Below are 23360 nucleotides of genomic sequence, written 5' to 3' on the forward strand. Positions count from 1 at the left end.
ATAAATAATTTTAAATAATATATAATTTTGAGAGAAATTTTATCTTGCCTTAGAAATACTGAATTCTCTGCCGACATGAATAATTATATATATATAATTTTAAAAATTTATAGTCAATTCAGAATTCAAAAGGTGGTGGCAGTGAATACTTTACCATGGAAAACAAGAACAGCCCATTGGCAGAATGTATACCCCAGCACCAGCTGGGTCAACTGCTTTCTCTGCTCACATTCTACAAATCAAGACAACGACTGATTCATGAACAAACATGAACCACCCACTATCCTCTTTATATATCCATTTCCTAATTAACCTCTAAGCTACAATATTAATGTTCTCAATTTTAACAAGGCTACACTATTCTTATCAAGTAGCAATTCACGTGGAGGATGCGAATCATATGAATAAGATTAGATTTATAGGCATATTCATGGCGGGCACCAGTAACTTCACCGTCCATTTTGCTGGCAAGTGGCAATGCATTTTTTGCATGAAAAATAAATATTGAGTTTCTTCGCATTTTTTACGTGAAAAATAAAAGACAGTCATCCAATAAGAAACTTAAAACTTAAGTCCTTTTAAAGTCCATCGATGCCTTTTAAATAATTTTTTATTAAGAGTTCCTTTTTGAAGACCAAAGTATATCACTGAAAAAAAATTTGGCGATCAAATTTTTTGATGGATTTAAATTTATTAAAAATTATTTCAAATACCAACAGAACTTTCAACGGATTAATGACATAAAATTAGTTAAAGTGAATAGCGACGTAATGAGTCTAACAACGACGAATTTTCCAACGAAATTTTCAATGAATTTGGTACTTGAATATTACCGGAAAAATTAATTGGTCCCCTGAATTTTTTTTTTTTGTACACTTAAATTTTTTAATTTTGTAATAATTTAACACTTAATGCTAAGAGACTAATGGCCGTGACAGACACGCAATGACGTAGAAATGAACTCTGAAATGGTTCTTAATAATTGTCCATGTGTATTACTATAGCTAAGTAAAAAAATGAGAAAAAAAAATCAAATTAGGTAAAATGTATTTAACCCTACACATAAGCCTTAAAAAATCAGTTTTGTAATAGTAGTAGCAAATTTGCTTCTCTAATGCGAGACACAAATTTCTGTAAGAACGGGTTTGGCACTGTTGAGGTCAAAACAGAGTTACAAGGAGAGAGAGCTATGTCTCAAATCAGGGAGGAGGAGCTGGAGAGGTCGAAGCTAATAGGGACCAGAGAGTGAGTTGGGTTTGACCAAACAGAAAGGTGAAGGCAATGGCGTGTGATGGTGTCGAATGCTTGGTAACGTAATGCTTGATGGAGGTGAGAGCTGGAGGTGCCCACATGAAAGGATGGCTCCAGTGAGAAGGTAGTCAAATGAGGTGTGGCGAAAAGGATGGGGAGCAAAGTGTTGGGTATGTCTTGATTTGAGGCAAGCTTGAGTTTTCTGTTTAGGAAAGAAATGGGTATGTGTAAAAGAACTAAGAAATTTTGGAATAAGAATTTTGATCTTTATTGCTCCGAAAATCAAAGATATATATAAAAAAAATTACAGCTAACAAATAGGTTCCTAATCAAGCTAAACTACCAAAATTGTATCAGAATCATACAACAAAAGGTAAAAACAGATATGCACACTAAAAATTACTAAACAAATACCCTAAATAAATGTAAAATAAGTGGCAACTAATAGTTGCCTTTCCAATACCCCCCCTCAAGTTGGAGCATGGAGATCTTGAATGCCCAACTTACGAAGAAGAAAGTCAAACTGATCCTTTCCCAACACCTTTGTGAAGATATCCGCAGGTTGCATTGAACTACGTACATAATCTGTTCGAATATTACCATTCAATATCTCATCACGGATAAAATGACGATCCACTTCAATATGCTCGGTACGTTCATGATAGACATGATTAGCAGCTATATGCAGAGTTACCTGACTATCACAATACAAATTCATAGGTTCAGTATGCGCCACACCAAGAGAATTCAATAATCCTTTCAACCATTTAAGTTCACAAGTTATAGTACTCATAGACCGATATTCAGCTTCAGCGGATGAGCGAGACACTGTCTGTTACTTTTTAGTCTTTCATGAGATAGGGAATTCACCTAAAAGAACAAAATAACCGGTCAAAGACCATCTCGTCAAAGGACAGCTAGCCCAATCAGAATCACAGTAAGCAGACAATTTGAGATAATAATTGGCATGCAGCAGTATACCCTGACTTGGATTTCCTTTCAAATAATGCACAACTCTAACAGCTGCCTCTCAATGAGCTTTCTTCGGTTGTTGCATGAACTGAGCAAGAATATGCACACAATAAGACAACTCGGGCCGAGTTATTATTAGATAAATAAGCCATCCCACCAGATGCCTATACTGAGCAAGTTCATCCACATTATCACTCTCGGTAAGGGCCAACTTGTGATTTTGTTCAAGAGGAGTTTTAGCCAGTTTGCAACCCAGTAATCCAACTTCTGAAATTACATCCAACGCATACTTACGTTGACACAAGAAAATACCATTCGAGTTTCTGGCTACTTCAATCCCTAAGAAAAATTTCAGCTTCCCCAAGTCTTTCATATGAAAGCAACGACTCAAATAGTTCTTGAATTTTTGTACAGCGGAAACATCATTGCTGGAGATAATAAGGTCATCCACATAAATAAGCACATTCAATTGAACAGTCCCAGCTCAAAAAGTGAACAAAGAGTAATTTAAATATGATTGCTGAAATCCATAAGTTTCAGAGATGCAGCCAATTTCACAAACCAACATCTAGGTGCTTGCCACAAACTGTATAAAGATTTTCGGAGTTTACAAACCTTCCCTGGTGATTGAGAAGCAAATCCAAGCGGCATCTTCATGTAAACCTCTTCCTCCAAATCACCGTGTAAGAAAGCATTTTGGACATCCATCTGATGGAGTTCCCAATTCTTTGCAGCCGCAACGGCAAAAAAGGTGCGCAAAGCAACCATTTTTACTGTAGGAGCAAAAGTCTCCTGATAATCTATGCCTTCAACTTGATTATTTCCCAATATCACTAACTGTGCCTTGTATCGTTCAACACTTCCATCAAAATTGTATTTAATTTTGTGTACCCACTTGCTTTCTATTGCTTTCGTCCCAAATGGCAGATTTTCAACTGTCCATGTACCATTATCCTCCAAAGCCTGTATTTCTTTTCTCATAGCCGCTCTCCACCGTTCATCCTTAACTGCTTCTGCAAAAGAGCTTGGTTCATGTCCTGTAGTAATGGCTGCCAAAAAACATCGGTGTTGTGCAAAGAATTTATCATAACCCACATAATGTGCTATAGAGTAAGGCGTACCTGAGGAATCAGATTGGGAAGGTGAGCATACCGAGGGGCTTGTTTTGATAGCGTTTGTCATATAATCCTTCAAACGAACACTAGGTTGTTTGGCCCTTTGTCCCCTACCTAGTTGCTCTTCAACAACTTCACCTCTATCCACTCCCTCACTATTTTCATGGATCAATTCTTCCGTTTCAGGATTCACCTTACTTTCTCTACCCACACTTTCATCGTGCTCCTTTCCCAAGTTGTTCTCTAAACCATCAACTTCATCACTCAACTCCTCAACTCCATTTTTAATGAGTTCATCACCCATTGTTTTCTCATTTGCATATGGAAATTCTGTTTCAGCGAATACCATGTCTCTTGATACAAAGTATTCTTTAGTTTCCAAATCATACAATCTCCATCCCTTTTTTTCAAATGGATACCCAACAAAAACACACCTACGACTTCTACTACCAAATTTATCTTTATCCCGATTCAGATTATGCGCATTGCACAAACAACCGAAAACCCGAACATGTTTGTAAGAAGGTATTTTCCCAAAGAGCATCTCATATGGGGTTTTACCATTTAATAACATAGATGGAGTCCTATTAATCAAATACCCAGCTGCAAGTACACATTCTCCCCAAAATTCTATGGGTAAATTTGCTTGGAAACGCAAGGCTCTTGCCACATTAAAAATATGGCGATGTTTCTTTTCCACTCGGCCATTTTGTTGAGGTGTTCCTACACAGGAAGTCTGATGCAATATCCCTTGTTTATCAAAATGTTCTTTCAAGCACATAAATTCACTTCCGTTATCACTTCTGACAATTTTGACATTTTTTTCAAATTGGCGTTTAACCATCACAACAAATTTCTTAAGAACACAAGCTACTTCTTGTTTTCCATTCAGTAAATATATCCAAATAGCACGAGAGTAATCATCAATAATTGTTAAGAAGTAAATTGCTCCACAAGAAGTTAGAACTCTATAAGGTCCCCACAAATCACAATGTATCAATTCAAAACAACCATAAGCTTTATTATCACTAGAAAAGAAAATCTCTCTTGTTTGCTTTGCTCTAAAATAAACTTCACAAGTTTTATTAGTTTTCCTAACTATGCTACCAGCTTCTGAAATTAACTCTACCACCTTATAAGAAGGATGACCCATTCTCTTATGCCAAAGCTCAAAAGACCCCACATCAGCTACCTTGCAAGCATGTACCGATGTCACTCCCTTGAGAAAGTATAGCCCCTTGCGTTGCTCACCCGCTCCAATCAAGTTCCTCAAATTTAGGTCCTGTATAGCACAAATTTTGTTAGTGAATTGAATAACCAAATTTGAATCATTAAGTAGTTATGATACAGAGATCAGATTACAATTCAAATTTGGCACATAAAGGACTCGTTGCAATTTCAAGTCTCCTTCAAGCAACACAGTTCCTTCTTTCACCGCCAAGGTCTTTTCTCCATTAGGTAACCCGACTGAGCATGGCATAATGTCACGCAATTCACTCAAAAATGCCAACGCTCCTGTCATATGATGGGAAGCTTCTGTGTCAATAATCCAAGAAAATGTCCTCTGCGTACCTGTCAACCTCTCATTGCCACCATTCTGACAAGAATTCAACATGCCGAGCAAAGCAACCCACTGCTCTTTATTTAATCTACTAAGACCTTTTCGATCTGAATTGGTCACAATTCCATGCCCACCATCAACTCCAGTTGCTTGTGTGGCGTTGGCATGAGCAACTCCTCCCTTACTATGTGCTGCTCCATTGTCACGCTTTTGACCACCTCCTCATTCAGCAGAAGTTCTACGTGGTCTATTACCCCACCATTCTGGATAATTAATCAGCTGAAAACAACTTTCAGCATCATGTCCCTCTTAGTTGCAATTAGAACAAATTGAGGATTTGTTTTTATCCACCCCTGAATTTCGACTACCTGCTCAAATTGCAAAACTCATAGGATTGCCTCTTTCTTCCTTGGTTCATGTCATAGTTCGCACCCGCTCTTGCTGAACAACCATAGCATAAGCACAATTCAAATTGGGCTAGGGTTCAGTGCTCAAAATATTAGAGCGCACTGTTCCGTATCCTTCTTCATCCAAGCCCATCAAAAACTGATGAACTCTCTCTTCTTCATGCTTTCTTTCCAATTCAATGGTGAAATTGCATCTGCAGCCTGCACAGATACACACTGGTATCTGATCATAGTTGTTTATTTCATCCCATAAAGTTTTGAGTCTTCCAAAATAGGACACGATCGGTTGACCTTCCTGCCTACAATTCGCCAGATCCGATCTCAGTTGCTGCATTCGTGGACCATTCCCAATCGAGAACCTCTGTTTAATATCCTCCCTCAGATCCTTTACGTTCTCCATGTGAGAGATGGTCGAGCGAAGCGTCGATTCAATAGTGTTAAACACCCAAGAAACTAGCATAGAGTTAACCGTCCACCAATCTTCGAGTTCCAGTGAGTCATCTGCTGGTTACTTGACACATCCATCAAAAAAATCATATTTCTTTTTGGCCCGCAATGCAGTCTGCATAGCTCGCACCCATTCTTTGTAATTCTTGCCCTTCAACTGAACTTGGGTAATCAAGTTACCTGGATTGTCATTCGAATTCAGTGTGTAAGAACTAGAAGTTTTCTTCCCTGATCCAGAACTCTCATTTTTCTTTTCATCAGCCATGGCTCTGATACCATGTAAAAGAATTAAGAAATTTTCGAATAAGAATTCTGATCTTTATTGCCCCAGAAATCAAAGATATATATAAAAAAAATTACAGCTAACAAATAGGTTTCTAATCAAGCTAAACTACCAAAATTGTATCAGAATCATACAACAAAAGGTAAGAACAGATATGCACACTAAAAATTCCTAAACAAATGCCCTAAATAAATGCAAAATAAGTGGCAGCTAACAGCTGCCTTTCCAATAGTATGTGCGTGTCAAATAGGTCTAGTAATGGTGAAGTAGGGTTGGAGGTTTGTTGTGTTTGGTTGAAAAGAGGGGAACCGAGAACAAAGGTGATGGTGAAACGAGTTCAATGAGTGTCGATGAGCAATATGGGTTTTCAAAGGGTGAGTAATTGGCTGTTGAATCTTGGTTAGGTAGGAGCTTTCATAGGTTTGTTGTGGAGATGCGTGAGTTGAAGAGGCTATGTTTGTCTGAGTGTGAGGGTGTCATGAGTTTGTGAGAGTGGGTTTTGGTGAAGGTGTGTCATGACAATGATGAGAGTGCATTAAGAGGAGCTAGGTGTCGATCGATATTGAAGATTGGAAAGAAGAGAGAATATGAAAGAGAAATGGGTTAAGAAGAAAGAATCGAATTTTTACCTTTGAAAGAGAGATTCAAACTTCTGTTTATAAATGGCATTTTAATCCCCGTGAGAACTTGGATTTTGATTTGTTACTTTTTTTTTAATCTCATTTTTATTTAGGAGATTCACTCACATATGAATGTGTGATTTCACATGGCATGCTAAATAGGACATTAGTGTTAAATTGTTACAAAATTATATATAAAAAAAAAAAGGTGTTAAAGGTTAACAAGAAAAAGTTTAAGGGGCTAATTGACTTATCCTATAAAAGTCATGTGCCAAATGATATATTTGGCCAAAATATTGCATACATTGTTAACCTGCCATTTTTTCTTCTTTTCCTTTGTGCATGCCAACCTGTCATTCCTCAACTTATCTATTTTCCCATTTTAATTAATAAATTTCATACTTAGAGTCGGGTTGCTGTTATAATCATTATTGAGAAAAATATTTTTTTAAATATATTAATTAAATAATTTTAAAAATTAATTTAAAATAAAATTAAAATTTTCTAATAATAAGAACTTTAAAACAATAAAATAATTTTTTCAAATCGTTTTTATTAACATCTAAAAATAATGTTTTTTAAAAAGTATTTTTTTACTCAAAAACTCATTTTTTAAACAAGACCTAAAAATTTGTAAAAGCTTATACCAATCCCTTGAAAAATTTAAGGAGAATGAAAAATTATGTGTCAGAATTTGATGAATTCTTAACTAATTTCTCTTATTACAAGTTAAATATTGAATTATTAGACGAATATTTATTGCAAATTAGAAGTCTATGTTATGTCAAATCCTTATTAACAGAGTTTGAAAGACTAAGAGCTAGACTACATATTAACAAATGGTAATATAATAATTTAGAGGCTACATTAAATCTTAATAAAAAAAAATGGTATTTCAATTTTAAAGATATATGATATAATCATCCTCAAACATGGACCACAGAGTTGGAAGCCTCAATTTTTTTTTTTTTTTTGGTGATATTATGGTTTCAAAACATAAAATGGATATAATAGATGAATAAATATGGATGGTTAATCAGATTTGTAACTTTCAAGTGAGATGACCAAAAATAGGGAAGAAAGTGACTTATTTATAGGCCATTAGCGGCCAACATTCCGACAAATTTATTTTTGTGATTGGCCAAAATATTGGATGGTGAGCTATCTGCATCACTGGCATGGTTGGCAAGGCACGTGATTTCTTAGCAATCATATTATACTGGTTATTTTGTCTGCACTTTGTATGAATTATTTATTATTTTATTTTAATAATATAATTTAATATATATTTTATATATAATTAAATTATATATATTCAATTTTTTTTTAGAAAGTCCCACTAGAGCTATATCACTTTAAAGTTCCTTTCATTGCTGTGATGTTAGATATGATACATCATTGTGACTGTGGTACCATATATAGAGCACTATATAAAGACTGTAGCTATGAAGATTAGGGCTTCTTTTGCATTTAGTGATCGCAGGTTGTTCAGTTTTGAGGAAAATTTAAACATGGGTATTTTATAAAATTATAATAGAGCATCAAAAAGAAGCCTTAGACTCCATTTCCCAGATTTATACGGCAAAAATCATGATTACTGTCTACTCGCTGCAAATGTACATTTATTTATCTCCAAACAGAGAAAGAGAGACTCTCTCTCTACGTCTATTTCCTTTTCAATGAAAACTTCAACAAACTAACATGGAATAATTAATACAGGCATGGTCCCCATATAAATTGACGATTCTGATCGACTCTGCTATATATATATATATATGAAAAAATAAAAAATTATTATATGATGTAAAATAGATTTTAAAGTATTAATTGTCCCTTAAGAATTTTTTTATGAACAAATTTAAAGGAAAATGAAAAGTTATAACATAATTATTTATTTTAAATTGATATATTTTTTAATAGATGTAACTGTTAATATGTAATAGGAATATTTATTTATCATATATTTTTAAAGAGTTATGACTGTTTATATCTAATAGATATGTCTATTTATGATAAATATATCTATTTGCTAATAAAAATATCTGATTATAATTTATTTAAAATAAAATAATTATTTAATTTCACACATATATATTAAATGCCATTACAAAATAATATATATTTGTTTAAATATATATAATTCTATATATTTTATTTTCTTTCCACTGTTTTCTTTTCTTGTATTTTGAAATTATGAAAATTTTTTCTCCCTACTATCTAATATACAACCTATCCATACCATATAGCGGCAATGAGAAAAGTTGATAATCGCTGTGAAAAGGGATTGCAGGGTGACAATTTCATCTATATATATATATATATATATAGTTGAGACAAATGGAAGGGTGAAAAGTGCATACCCCAATGCTAAAATGTTGGAAATGTTGATATGACTAAGTGTCAGCTAAATCAAAGTTTAGTACAAAACCAAAATTAATAACCAAAATAAAATCATTTTATATATCCCAGGAATTAATGTTTCACGATCGATAATTAGTCCAAGTTTGGGTCTTCATTTGATTGATCATATTATTAGATGAAATGATTTCATTAATTGAAACGGTTTCATCCGTCATTGTTGGTCTGGTATATATGTTGGTTGTTGGTAAATTTTCTGTTATATATCATCTAAAGAAATTTCCCCAAAATTAAAATTAATTATTTATTTGATATATCTGTAACTATCTGATTGAATTATATCTAATCCAGTAGGTTAGTCTTCATGAGCATATGCAATAACATTAATCGACATGTGAATTAGACCTTTATGACGACACAAAAGGAAAATTTTGAAGTTTGAGCTTAATTACAATATTAATTTTTAAGGACCACATATGCCCCTTTGCAATTTGCACAGTGTGGCTAACAAGTCCGATGATGGAGACCTCGAACTTTGGCTTTATTATTTAATAATTACCTTAGATGCACTGCTGCTTATCAAATTTTTTCTATTAATAATATTATTATTTTGAGGAATAATAATTTTCTAATTAATTCATCATCACAAACGCAACAACCTCACTTAGCACTTTCTTCACGAACCCAAAAACTCCACCCACCAGCTAAGCGACTGAGTCCTTGCCCCTGCCTTTGCGTTTTTTGGGTTCTTCTTGCCAATCCCTAATCCCTAATCTTTGTCTCCTTTCTTCCTTCCCCTTCCCATCATCGCTGGATTACTATGGCTCAGCATATTTTTCTTCAATCTCCAGCGAATTATCAACTCCCCCAAACCTAAATTGTTTTCAATAACAAGCAGTGGTCCAGTAAAAAGCTCTTGTGATTCTTTTCCACTGTCGACTAATGTAGAAACTCCCTACTAACACCACCATCTTAGCTATAACAAAATTTTGGATAATTTTTATAGCTTATCTCTGAACTTTACTTTATATTTCACTTTCGATTTTTAATCTCAATTTATTATTAAAAAATCTCTAAATTTTAACTTTATTCTAAAAAAATCCATGTAACCTATTATAGTAGATTTTCAAGTAAAAAAATAATAAAATTACCTTTTTACTTCTCTTTCTCATACACTTAAAAAATACCGGCTTATTCAACCACCATTTGGACCTGTTACAAAAATATTAATTCCATCACAATGATATACTTTTTAAAAATTGCCTAAGATTTACCTTTTATTGAAAAGTGTTGAAACTATATTTATATATGTCACAACGTAATTTAGAGGGATTTTTTTAATTTAAAAATTTGTCATTGGAAATTAGAGTATTTTTTGTGAAATAAAATTAAAGTTTAGGGTTTTTTTAATCAAATTAATAAACATGATTTAAGATACAAGTATTTTGCAAAATTTATCAGAGAGTAATTTAAATGGTACCCATATTTTAATATCTATCCATAATTAACTAACTTTTTTTCCTTGGATTTACCAAAAAAAATTATTTTCCTACTGAATTCAGTTGATCAAACGACTGACATTTTTTGTGAAACGGCAGAAATAATAAAAATATTCAGAGAAAAACACATGAAGAAGAGAGAGGTAATTTTAGTTAAATATATAGGAGCCAAGAAGGTAAGCATATTGAAAGGGAAGATGAAAGCGAGAAAATATGGATTAAGGAAAGAAAAGCGAAGGCCAGAGCAATGATTACAGTAATGGGATGGCTCCCCACTTTATTATTTTTTCTTTAACCAGTCTTTCTTTCAGGCCACCATTGTCTTTATGGATGGAAGGATAAAGAGCACCGCACGTGGAGTCTGAACCAAGCCACTGTCCAACCACAGTAAAACCACACCCACCATATATTCAAAAAACAAAAAACACACGCACATCATCATAATTAAAAAATAAAAAATAAAAATCCATAAAACTACTAACAAATCCCAATAAATTAGGGAGAAGAAAAAGATTGGTGAATTTTTTTTTAAAAAAAAAAGACATTTATTTTTCTCTATTTATTAATAATTTATTATAGGCTTAGCCCACCACCTCCATAATTCTCACTCATTGTATTTGTTGCTTAAAGCTTGGCCGCTTGGCCTCTTCTTTATCTCATTGTGAGAAAACAACTCAGCAGCCAGCTCCCATCTGAAAGGAAATTCATTCCATGCTACCACAAACAAAGCAAACCCAAAGAAAAGAAAAACAAAGACCCACTAGCTAGGTCACCGAAGTCACTGAATATTTGAGTGTCACCTACAGGGATATGTACTAAAAGCAATCCTTAATCCCTATCTAAAAATATTTTTTAAATTAAAATTTATAATCCCACCCCACACATTATCATCATGAATCCTGAAAATGGGATCCGCAGCAAGCCTAATTTCCCTCTTCAATTACTAGAAAAAAAGCACCACCTTCAAGAACCACAACCTGATCATCAACCTTCCTCTTCCTCTAATCCTCCCAAGAAACCCCCTACTAAACGCATCTCCACCAAGGACCGCCACACCAAAGTCGAAGGCCGTGGCCGCCGGATCCGCATGCCTGCCACCTGCGCTGCCAGGGTTTTTCAGCTCACTCGTGAACTCGGCCACAAATCTGACGGTGCAACTATCGAGTGGTTACTACAACAAGCTGAACCTGCTGTCATCGCTGCCACTGGTACCGGTACCATTCCCGCCAACTTCACTTCCCTTAACATCTCTCTTCGCAGCTCTGGGTCTTCCATCTCCGCCTCTCACCATCTAAGGAACACGTATTTGAATCCCAACTTCACTGCCCATCAACAGCTACGCATCAGGAATGAATTGGAAAGAAACATAGTCGTCGATGAAGCTTCTCAGCAGCAGCGAAGGATTCTTTTTCCTTCGGAGAATTCATTAAGCTTTAGTTCTATTAATTCAACTAATAATGTAGGTGGGAATTTGAATACCGCTGTTGCTTTACAAGGATCAGCTGCTAATAAACAAGAAGTACGCGGAGGCGGCGACACTTCTTGTCTAGATGTCACCGATGGGGAGACTAGTCTAGGGAGCAAGCGGAGGCCGGAACATGAATTAGGTCATCAGATGGGGAGCTATTTGATGCAATCAACTAGTACAGGGGCAATTCCGACGACTCATAGCCCGATCCCGGCAACATTTTGGATGGCGTCTAATGATCCTAGCAGCAGTAACCAAGTGATAACCGGTGACCCCATGGTGACATTTCCATATTTTAGTGCTAGTACCAATATGTATAGGGGTTCTATGTCTGGTGGATTGCATTTTATGAATTTTCCTGCGCCCATGGCTCTCTTGCCAGGCCAACAATTGGGTTCAGCAATGAGCGGTGGTGATGGTGGCAGTAGTACTGTCACTGAAAGTCACTTAGGTGTGCTGGCCGCGTTTAACGCTTACAGGCCAATTATGGGTGGTGGTGGCGCCACGGAGTCTCCGGTTAGTGGGTCAAACCCACACAATGGAGGAGAGGACGGGCACAATACAAGAAGCTAATTGAGCATTCCTAGATAAGAAATTGCAAGCAAGCGTATGGTTTTAATCAATGCTTTACTTTCACTTACTATAGTTTAATTACTTAGAAGTATATATGTGTGCATTTTGCAATATGGGCTCAAGGTTTGATTGCTTTTAAAAAGAATTTAGTATTCGATTTTGGTGTGATTATTAGTGAAAGAAAATTTTAGGGTTTGATGAAGGAAAGTATACATCAACAAGAGTGTTTGCCTGGTTTTGTTATGGTACATATCTATATATGATCTCTCTGTGACTGAATATATATATATATATATATATATATATATATATATATATATATATATATATATATATATATATATGTTTTTTTTTCATTTTTCTAACAGTAATGCTTTGTTGGTGTAGTAAGTCATTACGGTGAATATAGTCATAATAATTATAGAAAGCGAATAGACAAATGTAAAATATAACCCATTACATAATGCAGAAAATGAATAATAAATATAAATAAAAAAATATAAGAAATTTTACTATTACAACGCTGTTCAATGAGACTTCAATAAATTTGTTCTTTTAATGTACTGTTGGTTTGTTAGCAACTTTCAGCGGTACCTGTGAAGCAAAAACATGTCTTTTGGTTCAAGAAAGAGATTACTGTGCATGCAATATATTGTAATTCATGTTAAGTAAGCCTCATTATTAATTACCTGAACAATTCCCTTGTAACATTGCTCCTCTTTTTTTCCATCTCTACATTGCCAATGCATCACCCACCTGCACTTGCTATGCTATGGTGTTATCATGTTTGGCAGATGCTGAGATGGAGATTGGAGAAGCCCACGAGTTTGATTAAGCCAAGCTCTATTGCCTTAATTAGACTAAATTGCATTTACTCACAGGATCATTCCTGCTCATTTTCATATAAGGGAGCTGCTGGGTCTTGATGAGTGAGGACAATGTGCCACGCTCTCCTAACCCCACATGCAGTCGTACTCAACTCTTCATTGATCTGGCCGACTGCATACATGTGGGGATCTGGTCTGGGACATTTCAAAGTTATCAGTTGGCTTTACTAGCTTCTGTTTAATTTGTGAAATCGTGAATTACATATTGGTTTGAATGGCTTCATACATTATTCTTTGCTGCTATTGCTATCTGTAGAAAACTTCCTTCCTCATTTTCTCTGGGAAGTTTTATGCATATAGTTCTGTCTCAAACACCAGAGTGTTCAGTTATATATGTCTGAACACATTTGCCTTAAAGGTCAAGCAGTAGAAAATATTTGAATTCTTTTTTTTTTTTAAAGAAAAAATTATTCAATGCAGTCCATACTTGAAATTGTTCTTGATATTCTATGTAATACTCAATATTAAATATTATATACTGATTATTCTGTAGATGTACCTATAATATATACTATAAATATGTATAAAAAAGAATAAATATGAGAAATAATTTCATAGATGTTATTCTTAATTTACTTGATATATATATATGCTCAATAATTCTCAAAAAAATTCCCAGTTAAGTAAGGGATTTTCAAATTTATCTCATGAACTGAATTAAAATTTATAATTGAACATTTTTTTTTTTATTTTTTTAGAAATAAATAAATTTTATTAATATTCAAGAAAAAATTAGTATGAAAGAATCAACCAAACTCCGGTCAATAGACCGCCTAAAAATTTCCAACTAAACATTGGTATGCTAAGTTAAAAAAAAAAACCTAAAAAACTTCAATACAAAGTTGATAATTGAAATTTTTTATTATTTGACCAAACAAGAGTTTTAATAGTGTGTATTAATTTATAAATATCAAATATAGCTATAATTAAGAAAATTTAATTAATGCATTAAAAAATGGGGAAAAAAAAAGTAAATTATTGATCATTGGATTAATTAGTTTTCAATTAACTGGGTTTGATTTTTGAAGCAATGATTTTAACCAACTAGTTAAATGAATTTTTAAGAAATTAACAATTTCATTCATTTTGTAATTAATGCACTACAGTACACTTCATGTCGCAGAACTGTAATTGGAAATATGTATATATGCATTTTCCAAATTATTGCTTAAGAGTAGTTACCTAATAACATCTCTGCATTTTCAACAAAGTGGCACTCGCCTCCCAAAGAAAATGTTTGTATTATTATTGTTATTATTATCATTAGAAGAAGAAGAAGAAGAAGAAACCATTTGAAGGCAAAAGGAACAGTAGTATTAAGGTCCCTACATAGCAAGAAATTAGTCCTATGTGCCATGATCGGTACATCACAAGATCCCCAATTCACCCCTAGCTGTCATTGAGATTTACAGTGTCACGCTTGTCCCTAATATATAAAAGACATAAGTAACCCTCAAAATTGATGGATTTTTTTTAGTAGGGAATCTGAGAGTGGGGCTGGAACTTAGTTCTACTAAATAAAATTTATATATTTAGTGACTAGATTAAGCCAGGCTTGATGTTGATAATATTATTAATTTAATATTGTCAAGAGTCTTATGTCTAAAAAATACGATAAATTTAAAAGGTTTATAACGATGAAAGATTAACTAATTAATTAATTAGTTATAATATTTTAGTAACTTAAATTTATTAAGTGAATAATATGCTTTTAATTTAGTTAGATCATAAATAAAAAAGTTTCTAATTAAGCTATGAGCATTGGCAAAACATGAGTGCATACATATGGTATCATCTGCCAGCCATGCATTAATGGTGATTTTTGGTACACTGTCATGGATCGTTCATCTATATTGAGTACTGACCGGTGGTTACACTGTAATCTGCTCATCTTCCTGATTTACATTATAACTGTTGTAGTACAGATTCAGAAGTACCAACACATACACATCTCAATTACTGTACTCTTATATAGAAATTTTACTTAGCTTCTTAAATAAGCCTCTTTTTAAATTTAAAAATATATAAGGGCAATGAGAATTATTATAGAGAAAATAAATTGAGTTTAATTTTATCTTTAAAGTTAGTTTAATGAAAAGAGATTTACCTAAATCTTATAATTTTATATATAACTAATTCTAAATCAATGTGGGGACAACAATTATTTAGATTTAAACTCTTAATTAAAATATTATTTGCTTATAAATGGACATTAATCAGGGTAATAATGAAAGATTATATAAATTGATGATGAATATTCATTAATTAACAAGAACATGCTTTTGGGTCTCATTATTGGTATGTGACGTATATTATCAAAGCCTAAGATAAAGAATATTGCAATTGCATGTTGGCGGCCCATAGGAGTTAATTGGATGCTTCGGGTAGATATTCATAAATTCCGGAGGATGTGGGGCTAGGGCTTAAATCCAAATTTAATCGGGTGTGGGTAAGTTGTAATTAATTCTTTAAGACTTTGTCTATGGTTGTAAAAAATAATTTTCTTATTTTTTATTTAAAAATCTTCGATTTTCATTTTTTATTAAAAAATAAAAAATATGTTCACCTAATAATAATAATATTTTTTAATTCAAAATTAAAATAAACTTATCCATTTAAAAAATAAATCATTATGAAATATTTAAAAACTTATTTTACTTTTAAATATTTTTTGAATATGTTATTCATTTATTTTATAATAACATAATTAATTGTATGTTATAAATAAATTTTTTAAATAATTATTTAATTAAAATTAATTATAAAAAATTATAATTATTTAAAATACAAAACTTTTATAATAAAAGATAACAGTGAAAAACAACTTAAAAAACTTTTTCTAAATCTTGCTTAAATTTTGTTGTTTTTGAAAATATAAACAAAAGTTTTTCCTTTTTCATGTGAAGCTGAGATAGTTCATTGCATCAACCTTTAGGGACCATCCTCTCTCAATTCATGTGATTATTTCATTTTAATCACTTAATTAATTTATTAAAATAAAATATTGATACTTATTTGTTAATAAAACTATTTTATTTTTAATAAAATTATTTATCATTCATTAAATTCTTATTATTAATTTAAATCTTATTAATAACAAATAATCCTTTTTGCTCCTTTAATAAAAAACTTTATAATAAAATTGGATTAAGTGACTGAATTGATAGATCATAAATTCAATTAATGAATTATAAAAAATTAATTAAATATTATATTTATTAAATTAATCTTAGATAAGTAATATTATTTGACATTAAAATAAAAAAAATATACGTTATTTTATAAATTTATTGTATTAAGACTGTAACAAAAAAAAATTTAAGCAGGTTGAGAAAAGTATATTCATTTTCATACTTGAAAATTTAAATTTATATTGATTTTGATTGTGGACAGGAAAGCGCAGGGAGCAGGGGTAAGAAATGATTTCATATGGTCATTTTCTTACAAGACAGCTCGACACCATTATTAAAATAGAAAATTTTTTGTTATATGAAGGTGTATAAATTATTTTATTATATATTCAATTAATTAGAAATTAAGGAATTATGTGAGCTTTATCATATTTTATAATATAATTTATTATTATTTTAATAATGCATCAATTATTCATTGGATATGTGTATACGCCCTAGTGAAAAAAAGAAGTTCTCCATTTATAATTAACTAAATGCTCATCTCTTATAAATAAGCATGAATGACTACCAAATTATGGAAACAAATTGCAAAACCCTGTCAGCAGGCAATTGTGGGTCGAAATCAATTGTTCTGATTCATGGCTTATTGAATTTGAATTGAATTGAGAATTTTGGTTTGATTAATTTGAATTATGTTTTGATAGTATTTAATAGTTGAAATAAATCTTTTAATTTTTTTATTATATAAATTTTTATAGTTTAAATCAAAATAAATTGTCAGCGAGCTGTTAATTTTAATTTAATCAAATTTAAGATTAAAAAGAGAAATGGGCTGAACCCAACTCTTAGAAAGTTTCAATTTCAAATTTAATCAAGTCGATTTTGATTTCGCTCGAAATCTAACTTCACATAATTAATTGATAAATGCTACAGTTAAATTAAATCGTAATAAAATTTATTTAAAATTATAATTTCTTCACTTTTTGATTAGTAGCCACACACATACAAAAATTTTCTTAATGTATCGATGTTGCAAAAGCCTGAAGCAGCAAAGAAAATCACAAAGTCAAGGATACATTCATTGATATGGTGAGTATCGAACGGCTTGATTCTATGAACACAAGCTCAATGCAGCCACGAGGCCGCACCAGATAATTTTCGAAAAATCGGTGCCTCTTTTCTTGTGCATCATAAGATTCTATGCAAAGAAAATCAGCTCCTACCAAAGTCCTCTTTCCCCACTTTCTCGCATCTCTTTTTTGACCTTTTGCATCTGCTTTTCAGTGAGTGCATAGTGCGTCTCCTCTCCTCTAAGACTTGTATAGAAAGACGGAAATAAAGAAAGAAAGAAAGAAAGAAAAAGTGCAGTATCGGAAAAAGAAAGTTTAGTGGGCAAGAACAAGAGATGGGTGGCTCTGGGTCTGGAAATTTTCTCCAAGTTGTGGCAAAAAACTTCGATGTTCTTGCTCTGTATGTGTCTTCTCTACAATGTCCCTTAAATTTTAAGTTAGAGTTTCAATTCTGATTTTTCTTTTCTTCCCTACTTTTCTAACTGAGATTCTCTGCTCTCATTTGCAGACCTCTAGTCACTCTTGTTTACCCCTTGTGAGTGTGTGTACTATCTAAAAGCTTTTAGACCAATGATGGGTCTTATATATATCTCTAATGGCTCTCTGTGTGGATCTTAACAGATATGCTTCAATTAAGGCTATAGAGTCGAAATCTCGCACAGATGACCAGCAATGGCTAACCTATTGGGTTCTGTATTCCATGATGACCATATTCGAGCTAACATTTTCCAAAATCCTGGAATGGTAAGCTAGTTTCTTTAAGGGTTGGTGTGAAAATTTCCTGACATGGCCTGATTCTGTTCTAAACTTCCCCTAAATTTATCAACTACAGTATCCCAATCTGGCCTTACGCCAAGCTGATAGTCACCTGTTGGTTGGTTCTGCCACACTTCAATGGAGCAGCACATGTTTATCAGCACTTCATCAGACCAGTCTACATGAACCCACAAGCTGCTCAAAGAATCTGGTATGTCCCTCGGAAGAAGGACATTTTCAGTAAGCCAGATGACATTTTAACTGCTGCTGAGAAATATATGGAAGAGAATGGAACTGAGGCTTTTGAGAGGCTTATAACCAAGGTATATATACCCAGCCTAACCATTACTATATATTGTGACATAAATCTGTAGTTTTGTTGTGTGTACTAATTATAAAAGTACATTTCCTTGCTTGTGTAATTAATTTCCAGGCTGATAGAGAGGAAAGAGCCAGGAGGAGCGGCAATTACATGATCTTTGATGATGATTATATATATTGAACTTCAGTATCTTTGGGAAAGATCATCATCCTTGTTCTTGTGTGAGGTTTTATGCGTGAAATGAAGCTGTAGCACGCAGGGTATTGGAGATTTTCTCAGCTTTTTGCACTCTTATTTCTTCTGCGTGCAACTTCCAGCTAACTAATATAAGGAGTACCCATCCTTTCTTAGTTCTTTTCCAAATCATGAACTTGTGAATCTTGTTCAAGTAATGCAGCTTGGCATCTACTAAGAAACGCTTGTATTTTGTATTTGATGTGTGAACTATAATGGGCTTGTATTTTGATCAGGTTTTGGCTCAAATGGATCTGTGAACTAAAATAGGGTCTAAGCATTGCAAGTTCCTGCAACTTTGTCAATGGTTAATTTATTATATGTGGAAATTAACCCTAAAATTAGAGGGTTTAACATATCTATCTAAGTAATAACTTAATATCAAAATAAATTAAATGATAGACGATTGTCCTTTAATGAAACACCAACCCACATGCTAAAACACTAAAGCATGCATCACTGTCATAAATTGTTGCATATCTTTGAAATATCATACTAAACCCCATGAACATCTCATTTAAGCTCATATATCTTAATTAGGTCGACCAAATGTGTAACACCCTAAAATTTTAAATTTTATGAGCATTTTTGGTATTTTAATTTTATTTAAATTTTAGGAATTTTTTTGAGATTTTTCGGATTTTAAAAATTGGGTTCGATTTTTCGAAAATATAAACTTTGATGATTTTTAAAAATTAATTTAAAGACCACGTGGCAAAAGTAAAAATATATTTGGAGTCTAAGTATTTTTCTGAGTTTTCTGGAATTTTTTCTGAATTTTTGGACCTCGTTTTCGGTCTCGAGGCAGAGTAAAAATTCAAAATTTTGTATTCTGAATCGAACCGGCCGAATCGAACCGGACCGGATCGGACCGGTCGAATCGGACCGGTCGAATCGGACCGGCCTTTTCCTTCTTCTCTTTTTCTTCCCCGCGCGCGTCGTCTCTCTCCCTTTTCTCTCTCTTTTCTCTCTCCTCCCCACCCCCGGCCACCACCCGAGCGAACGCCCCTCTGCGTGGCGCTGTTCGACTTCCCGGCCAAATCCGCCGATCCGCCACCAATTGACCGGGTCTTGTGTCTAAAATCATCTACTCGGAGCTTTCCATAGATACCAAGAACCAAATCCATCGAGCGGTTTGTCCGATTTTTGCTCGGGAAGATTTTAGCCCATTTCGACTTTTGGGATAGATTTCTCGAAAATCGTGAATTCCACGAGAAAACCGAGGCCACCAGCACGCTCCATTCGTCGAGAGCTTCGCAACGACATAAATTTTGAATTTTTCCGACATCGTTTTTCGGTGGGTCCCACGGAACTTCGCAGTGTTTTTCCGAGCATTTAATGAGCTTAGAAAATTCTAAAAAATTTATGTACTAACCACCGTGTTATGGGCTTCGTGTAGGTATCCTCGATTCCCGGAAATTCGCAAATTTCGCCGAAAAGTCTCCGAATTGGACCGAGGTTTTGGCTAGCCCCCCATTGTCAAACGTCCCGAGCGCGTTCCCGAAGTCGGAATCGGCAAAGGTAAACCCGAACCTTACTTTTTCGTAATTTTCTAGTGCTTAAATACGATTAAAAATCTATAAAATATTCGTGGTAGCTTAGAAAATTACGATTCTTTTTGCAATAGCTTAGTAATATTGCTAAGGACCGCGGGGCAAAGTTTTATAATTTTTAGAGCTTATTTGGGCAGTTTTTGCAAAAATGATTAATAATAAGGACTAAATTGAAATTTTGCGTATTGTGATGGATGACTGATTTGATGAGCCCAGGAGGGGCTGTGTGATATGATTGAACTGTGGATATATGAATTGTGAATATAGAAGTGTGTTTTGAGCCCTTTTGCAGGTTGGGTAGGTCCTAGGTATAGGGGAGACTCTGCCGGATTTTCGGCACGACTTAGGACGTATTGGTGTTTTTCTTCGTTTGTATTGAGTCAAATTTATTAAATGATTGTAATAAAATTGTCAGGTGAGTCGGGACAGCCTTCTTCCTCCGCCCAGCCGCCACAGTAATTGTCGTCAAGTCTGTGAGTAAAATATTAATTTTAATTGTAATTTCGATATTATTATATGTTCAAGCATGCCCATGCATCACTTATATGCATATATTTATGTAGTTAAACTCTAGGCACGATATATGTTGCATTCATAACTGTTAGCGTGCCATGGATGTTATTGTGGTAATTTGGAGCAAAGTGCGTTTGCGTGCGTGTGATGTGGTGTGGACTATGGATAGGACGGGTAGACACGGCTTGAGTTCTTCATTGGACCCGGTCCTTCGGGTAGACACGGCTTGAGTTCTTCTTGGGACCCCGATTTGGTTATTAAGTGGAAGTCCGAAATGAGTTCTTCTGGCACCAGTTGGATTTAAGAAAGTCAGATAGGGATCGGCTCCATATATTATGATTGATGCTACAGGGTGCGTGAGTGCTCCAAATTACCTTTTTGATGTTATAATGTGAAAATGTTGTTGATGTTGCATTTCACTCTACAGGGTGCATTAGTTTTAGATAGTTATAGAAATTATGGTTAAAATTGATATTTTACTCTCTGAGTCGAACGCTCACTCATGTTCAATATTTTTTTCAGGCTACAGGAGGATTTTATTTTGGTTAACCTGCTTTTCTCCTTCGCAGGTTGTTTATCGATAATTGTGTAATTTTATTTACTCCTAGAATTTCCGCATGTGTTAGAAGTATTTATTTGATTATGGTCTGTAATATTATTATCATGTTGGACCTGTAAACGTATAATGATATGCACGTTTGATGGATTTGATGAAGGAGCTGAGCTCCCATTTATTTTTATGAGGATATGAGTATGTGGAGGGTGTGCTGAGCTCCCCAATTGAGTATTTATTATGTTTACAGGTCGGGTGAGTCGAAAACTCCCCGTTGGAAAGTCCATTTTGTGGCCGGACTCTGTCCGTTTGTTTTTTTTGATATTGGGCCCAAATGGGCCTTAGAGTTGGGTTAATGAACAGTTAGGCTTACTACGGGTCTCGGGGGCTTTAGGCTGGTCCAGGTCCTAGTGCCGGTCCGGCCCATAGGTTGGGTCGTGACAAAATGTGGGAAAACAAAAGTGTCAAAGGAAATTATATATTTTTTAACCTATATATATTTTTATTTCATTTAACAATATGAAAATTTATTGAGAGGACTTAAAAAAAATAATCCCTATGATTTTATATTAATGATTTATATTATCATTATATTTTCAAAATATAATTGTTGAAAATTTTAAAAAATATATGGAGCTACAATCTATGCCGTGTGAATAGATAATTAATTTATTTTACGATATTCATCATTATCATATATTATTAAATATTATTTATATAAATATAAATTATCTTTGTCCCTATAATATGTTTATTTAATTAATAAATCAAAATGATTAAGATAAAGAAATTTGGAATAAAACTTTGCGTAAATTTTTCTGGCTGAAGGGAGGTTAAAAATTTTATGTTATTTTCTTTCTTTACGAACCAAAAATTGAATCCGCATGGGGATGTAGCTCAGATGGTAGAGCGCTCGCTTAGCATGCGAGAGGTACGGGGATCGATACCCCGCATCTCCAATTGTTTTCTTCCGATGGATCTTTTAAATTAACCTTTTAATTTTTAAATAATATTTTTTTTGTACATTTTATATATTATTGAGAAAGATAAAAGATAAGGAAGGAATATAAGTGTGAAATGCAATTTTTTTTTCGAAAGAGAAAACAAAATTTTAGAATTATTTCTATTTTTTTTAAATAAAAATAAAAATGAAAAGAAAATCTTTGAAATTATAAATATATTCTCAACTTTTATTTATAATTTCAAAATTTAAAGGATCAAATTATAATTTAAATGTTCATAAAATAACTTTTCTCTCGTATTTTTTTCTTATACCTAAATATAAGGGCGGAACTAGAATTTGGGATCTGGGAGGGCGAAGTGCAGTTCTCTGTTTGAGCCCATGTTGAGAGGCAAGATAAAAATTTTAGGGGGGGCCAACGCTATAGCACACATGCAAACTGGGGGTGAGGGGTGGGCGATGGCCCCTCCACCATTACATGTGGATCCACCCCTGCCTAAATATGAAAAGATCAACCTATTTTCTTTTTATTATTATTTTTCTTTCAATATCTTCCATCTTTCCTTGTGTTGATGTCTTTTATCGTTGATACCATTTTTTATTTTCATAATAACTATTTACAATTTTCGATAAAAAGGATATTTAGTATTTAAATTTTATTTTGATTCTTTTAATCAGGATTCAAACAGTTTTTGTTATAATTAAAAGGTTGAATTAAACAGTATTAATTTGATTAATTTAATTTAATTAATTGGTTCAAGTGAATTTAGTTTGATTATTAATTTTAAATAATTTTAATTTTTAATTCGATTCAATTAATTAA

General features: G+C 33.3%; 2 protein-coding genes and 1 non-coding gene across 3 annotated transcripts; all 3 read left to right on the plus strand.

Annotated features, from left to right (window-relative positions):
- Nucleotides 1–11131: 11131 nt before the first annotated feature.
- Nucleotides 11132–13823, plus strand: LOC110638786 (transcription factor TCP15). Its single transcript, XM_021789468.2, has 2 exons — nucleotides 11132–12588; nucleotides 13349–13823. Exon 1 carries the CDS (start codon nucleotides 11406–11408, stop codon nucleotides 12552–12554), a length of 1149 nt encoding a protein of 382 aa, XP_021645160.2. The 5' UTR covers nucleotides 11132–11405; the 3' UTR covers nucleotides 12555–12588; nucleotides 13349–13823.
- Nucleotides 13824–17801: 3978 nt separating this feature from the next.
- Nucleotides 17802–19192, plus strand: LOC110638750 (HVA22-like protein c). Its single transcript, XM_021789422.2, has 5 exons — nucleotides 17802–18045; nucleotides 18154–18180; nucleotides 18267–18389; nucleotides 18478–18724; nucleotides 18835–19192. Exons 1-5 carry the CDS (start codon nucleotides 17981–17983, stop codon nucleotides 18901–18903), a joined length of 531 nt encoding a protein of 176 aa, XP_021645114.1. The 5' UTR covers nucleotides 17802–17980; the 3' UTR covers nucleotides 18904–19192.
- A 3270-nt stretch (nucleotides 19193–22462) lies between these two features.
- TRNAA-AGC (transfer RNA alanine (anticodon AGC)) lies at nucleotides 22463–22535 on the plus strand. Its single transcript has one exon. It is a non-coding gene; the product is annotated as a tRNA-Ala (tRNA).
- Nucleotides 22536–23360: the final 825 nt, after the last annotated feature.

The sequence above is a fragment of the Hevea brasiliensis genome, chromosome 2 (genome assembly GCF_030052815.1).
Source record: "Hevea brasiliensis isolate MT/VB/25A 57/8 chromosome 2, ASM3005281v1, whole genome shotgun sequence".
Taxonomy (NCBI): domain Eukaryota; kingdom Viridiplantae; phylum Streptophyta; class Magnoliopsida; order Malpighiales; family Euphorbiaceae; genus Hevea; species Hevea brasiliensis.

Coding starts and splice junctions, on each gene's coding strand:
- LOC110638786 (XM_021789468.2), top strand. CDS start 11,406: ATGAATCCTGAAAATGGGATCCGCAGCAAGCCTAATTTCCCTCTTCAA.
- LOC110638750 (XM_021789422.2), top strand. CDS start 17,981: ATGGGTGGCTCTGGGTCTGGAAATTTTCTCCAAGTTGTGGCAAAAAAC. Junction 18,046..18,153: donor AACTTCGATGTTCTTGCTCT/GTATGTGTCTTC, acceptor TCTCATTTGCAG/ACCTCTAGTCACTCTTGTTT. Junction 18,181..18,266: donor GTCACTCTTGTTTACCCCTT/GTGAGTGTGTGT, acceptor GGATCTTAACAG/ATATGCTTCAATTAAGGCTA.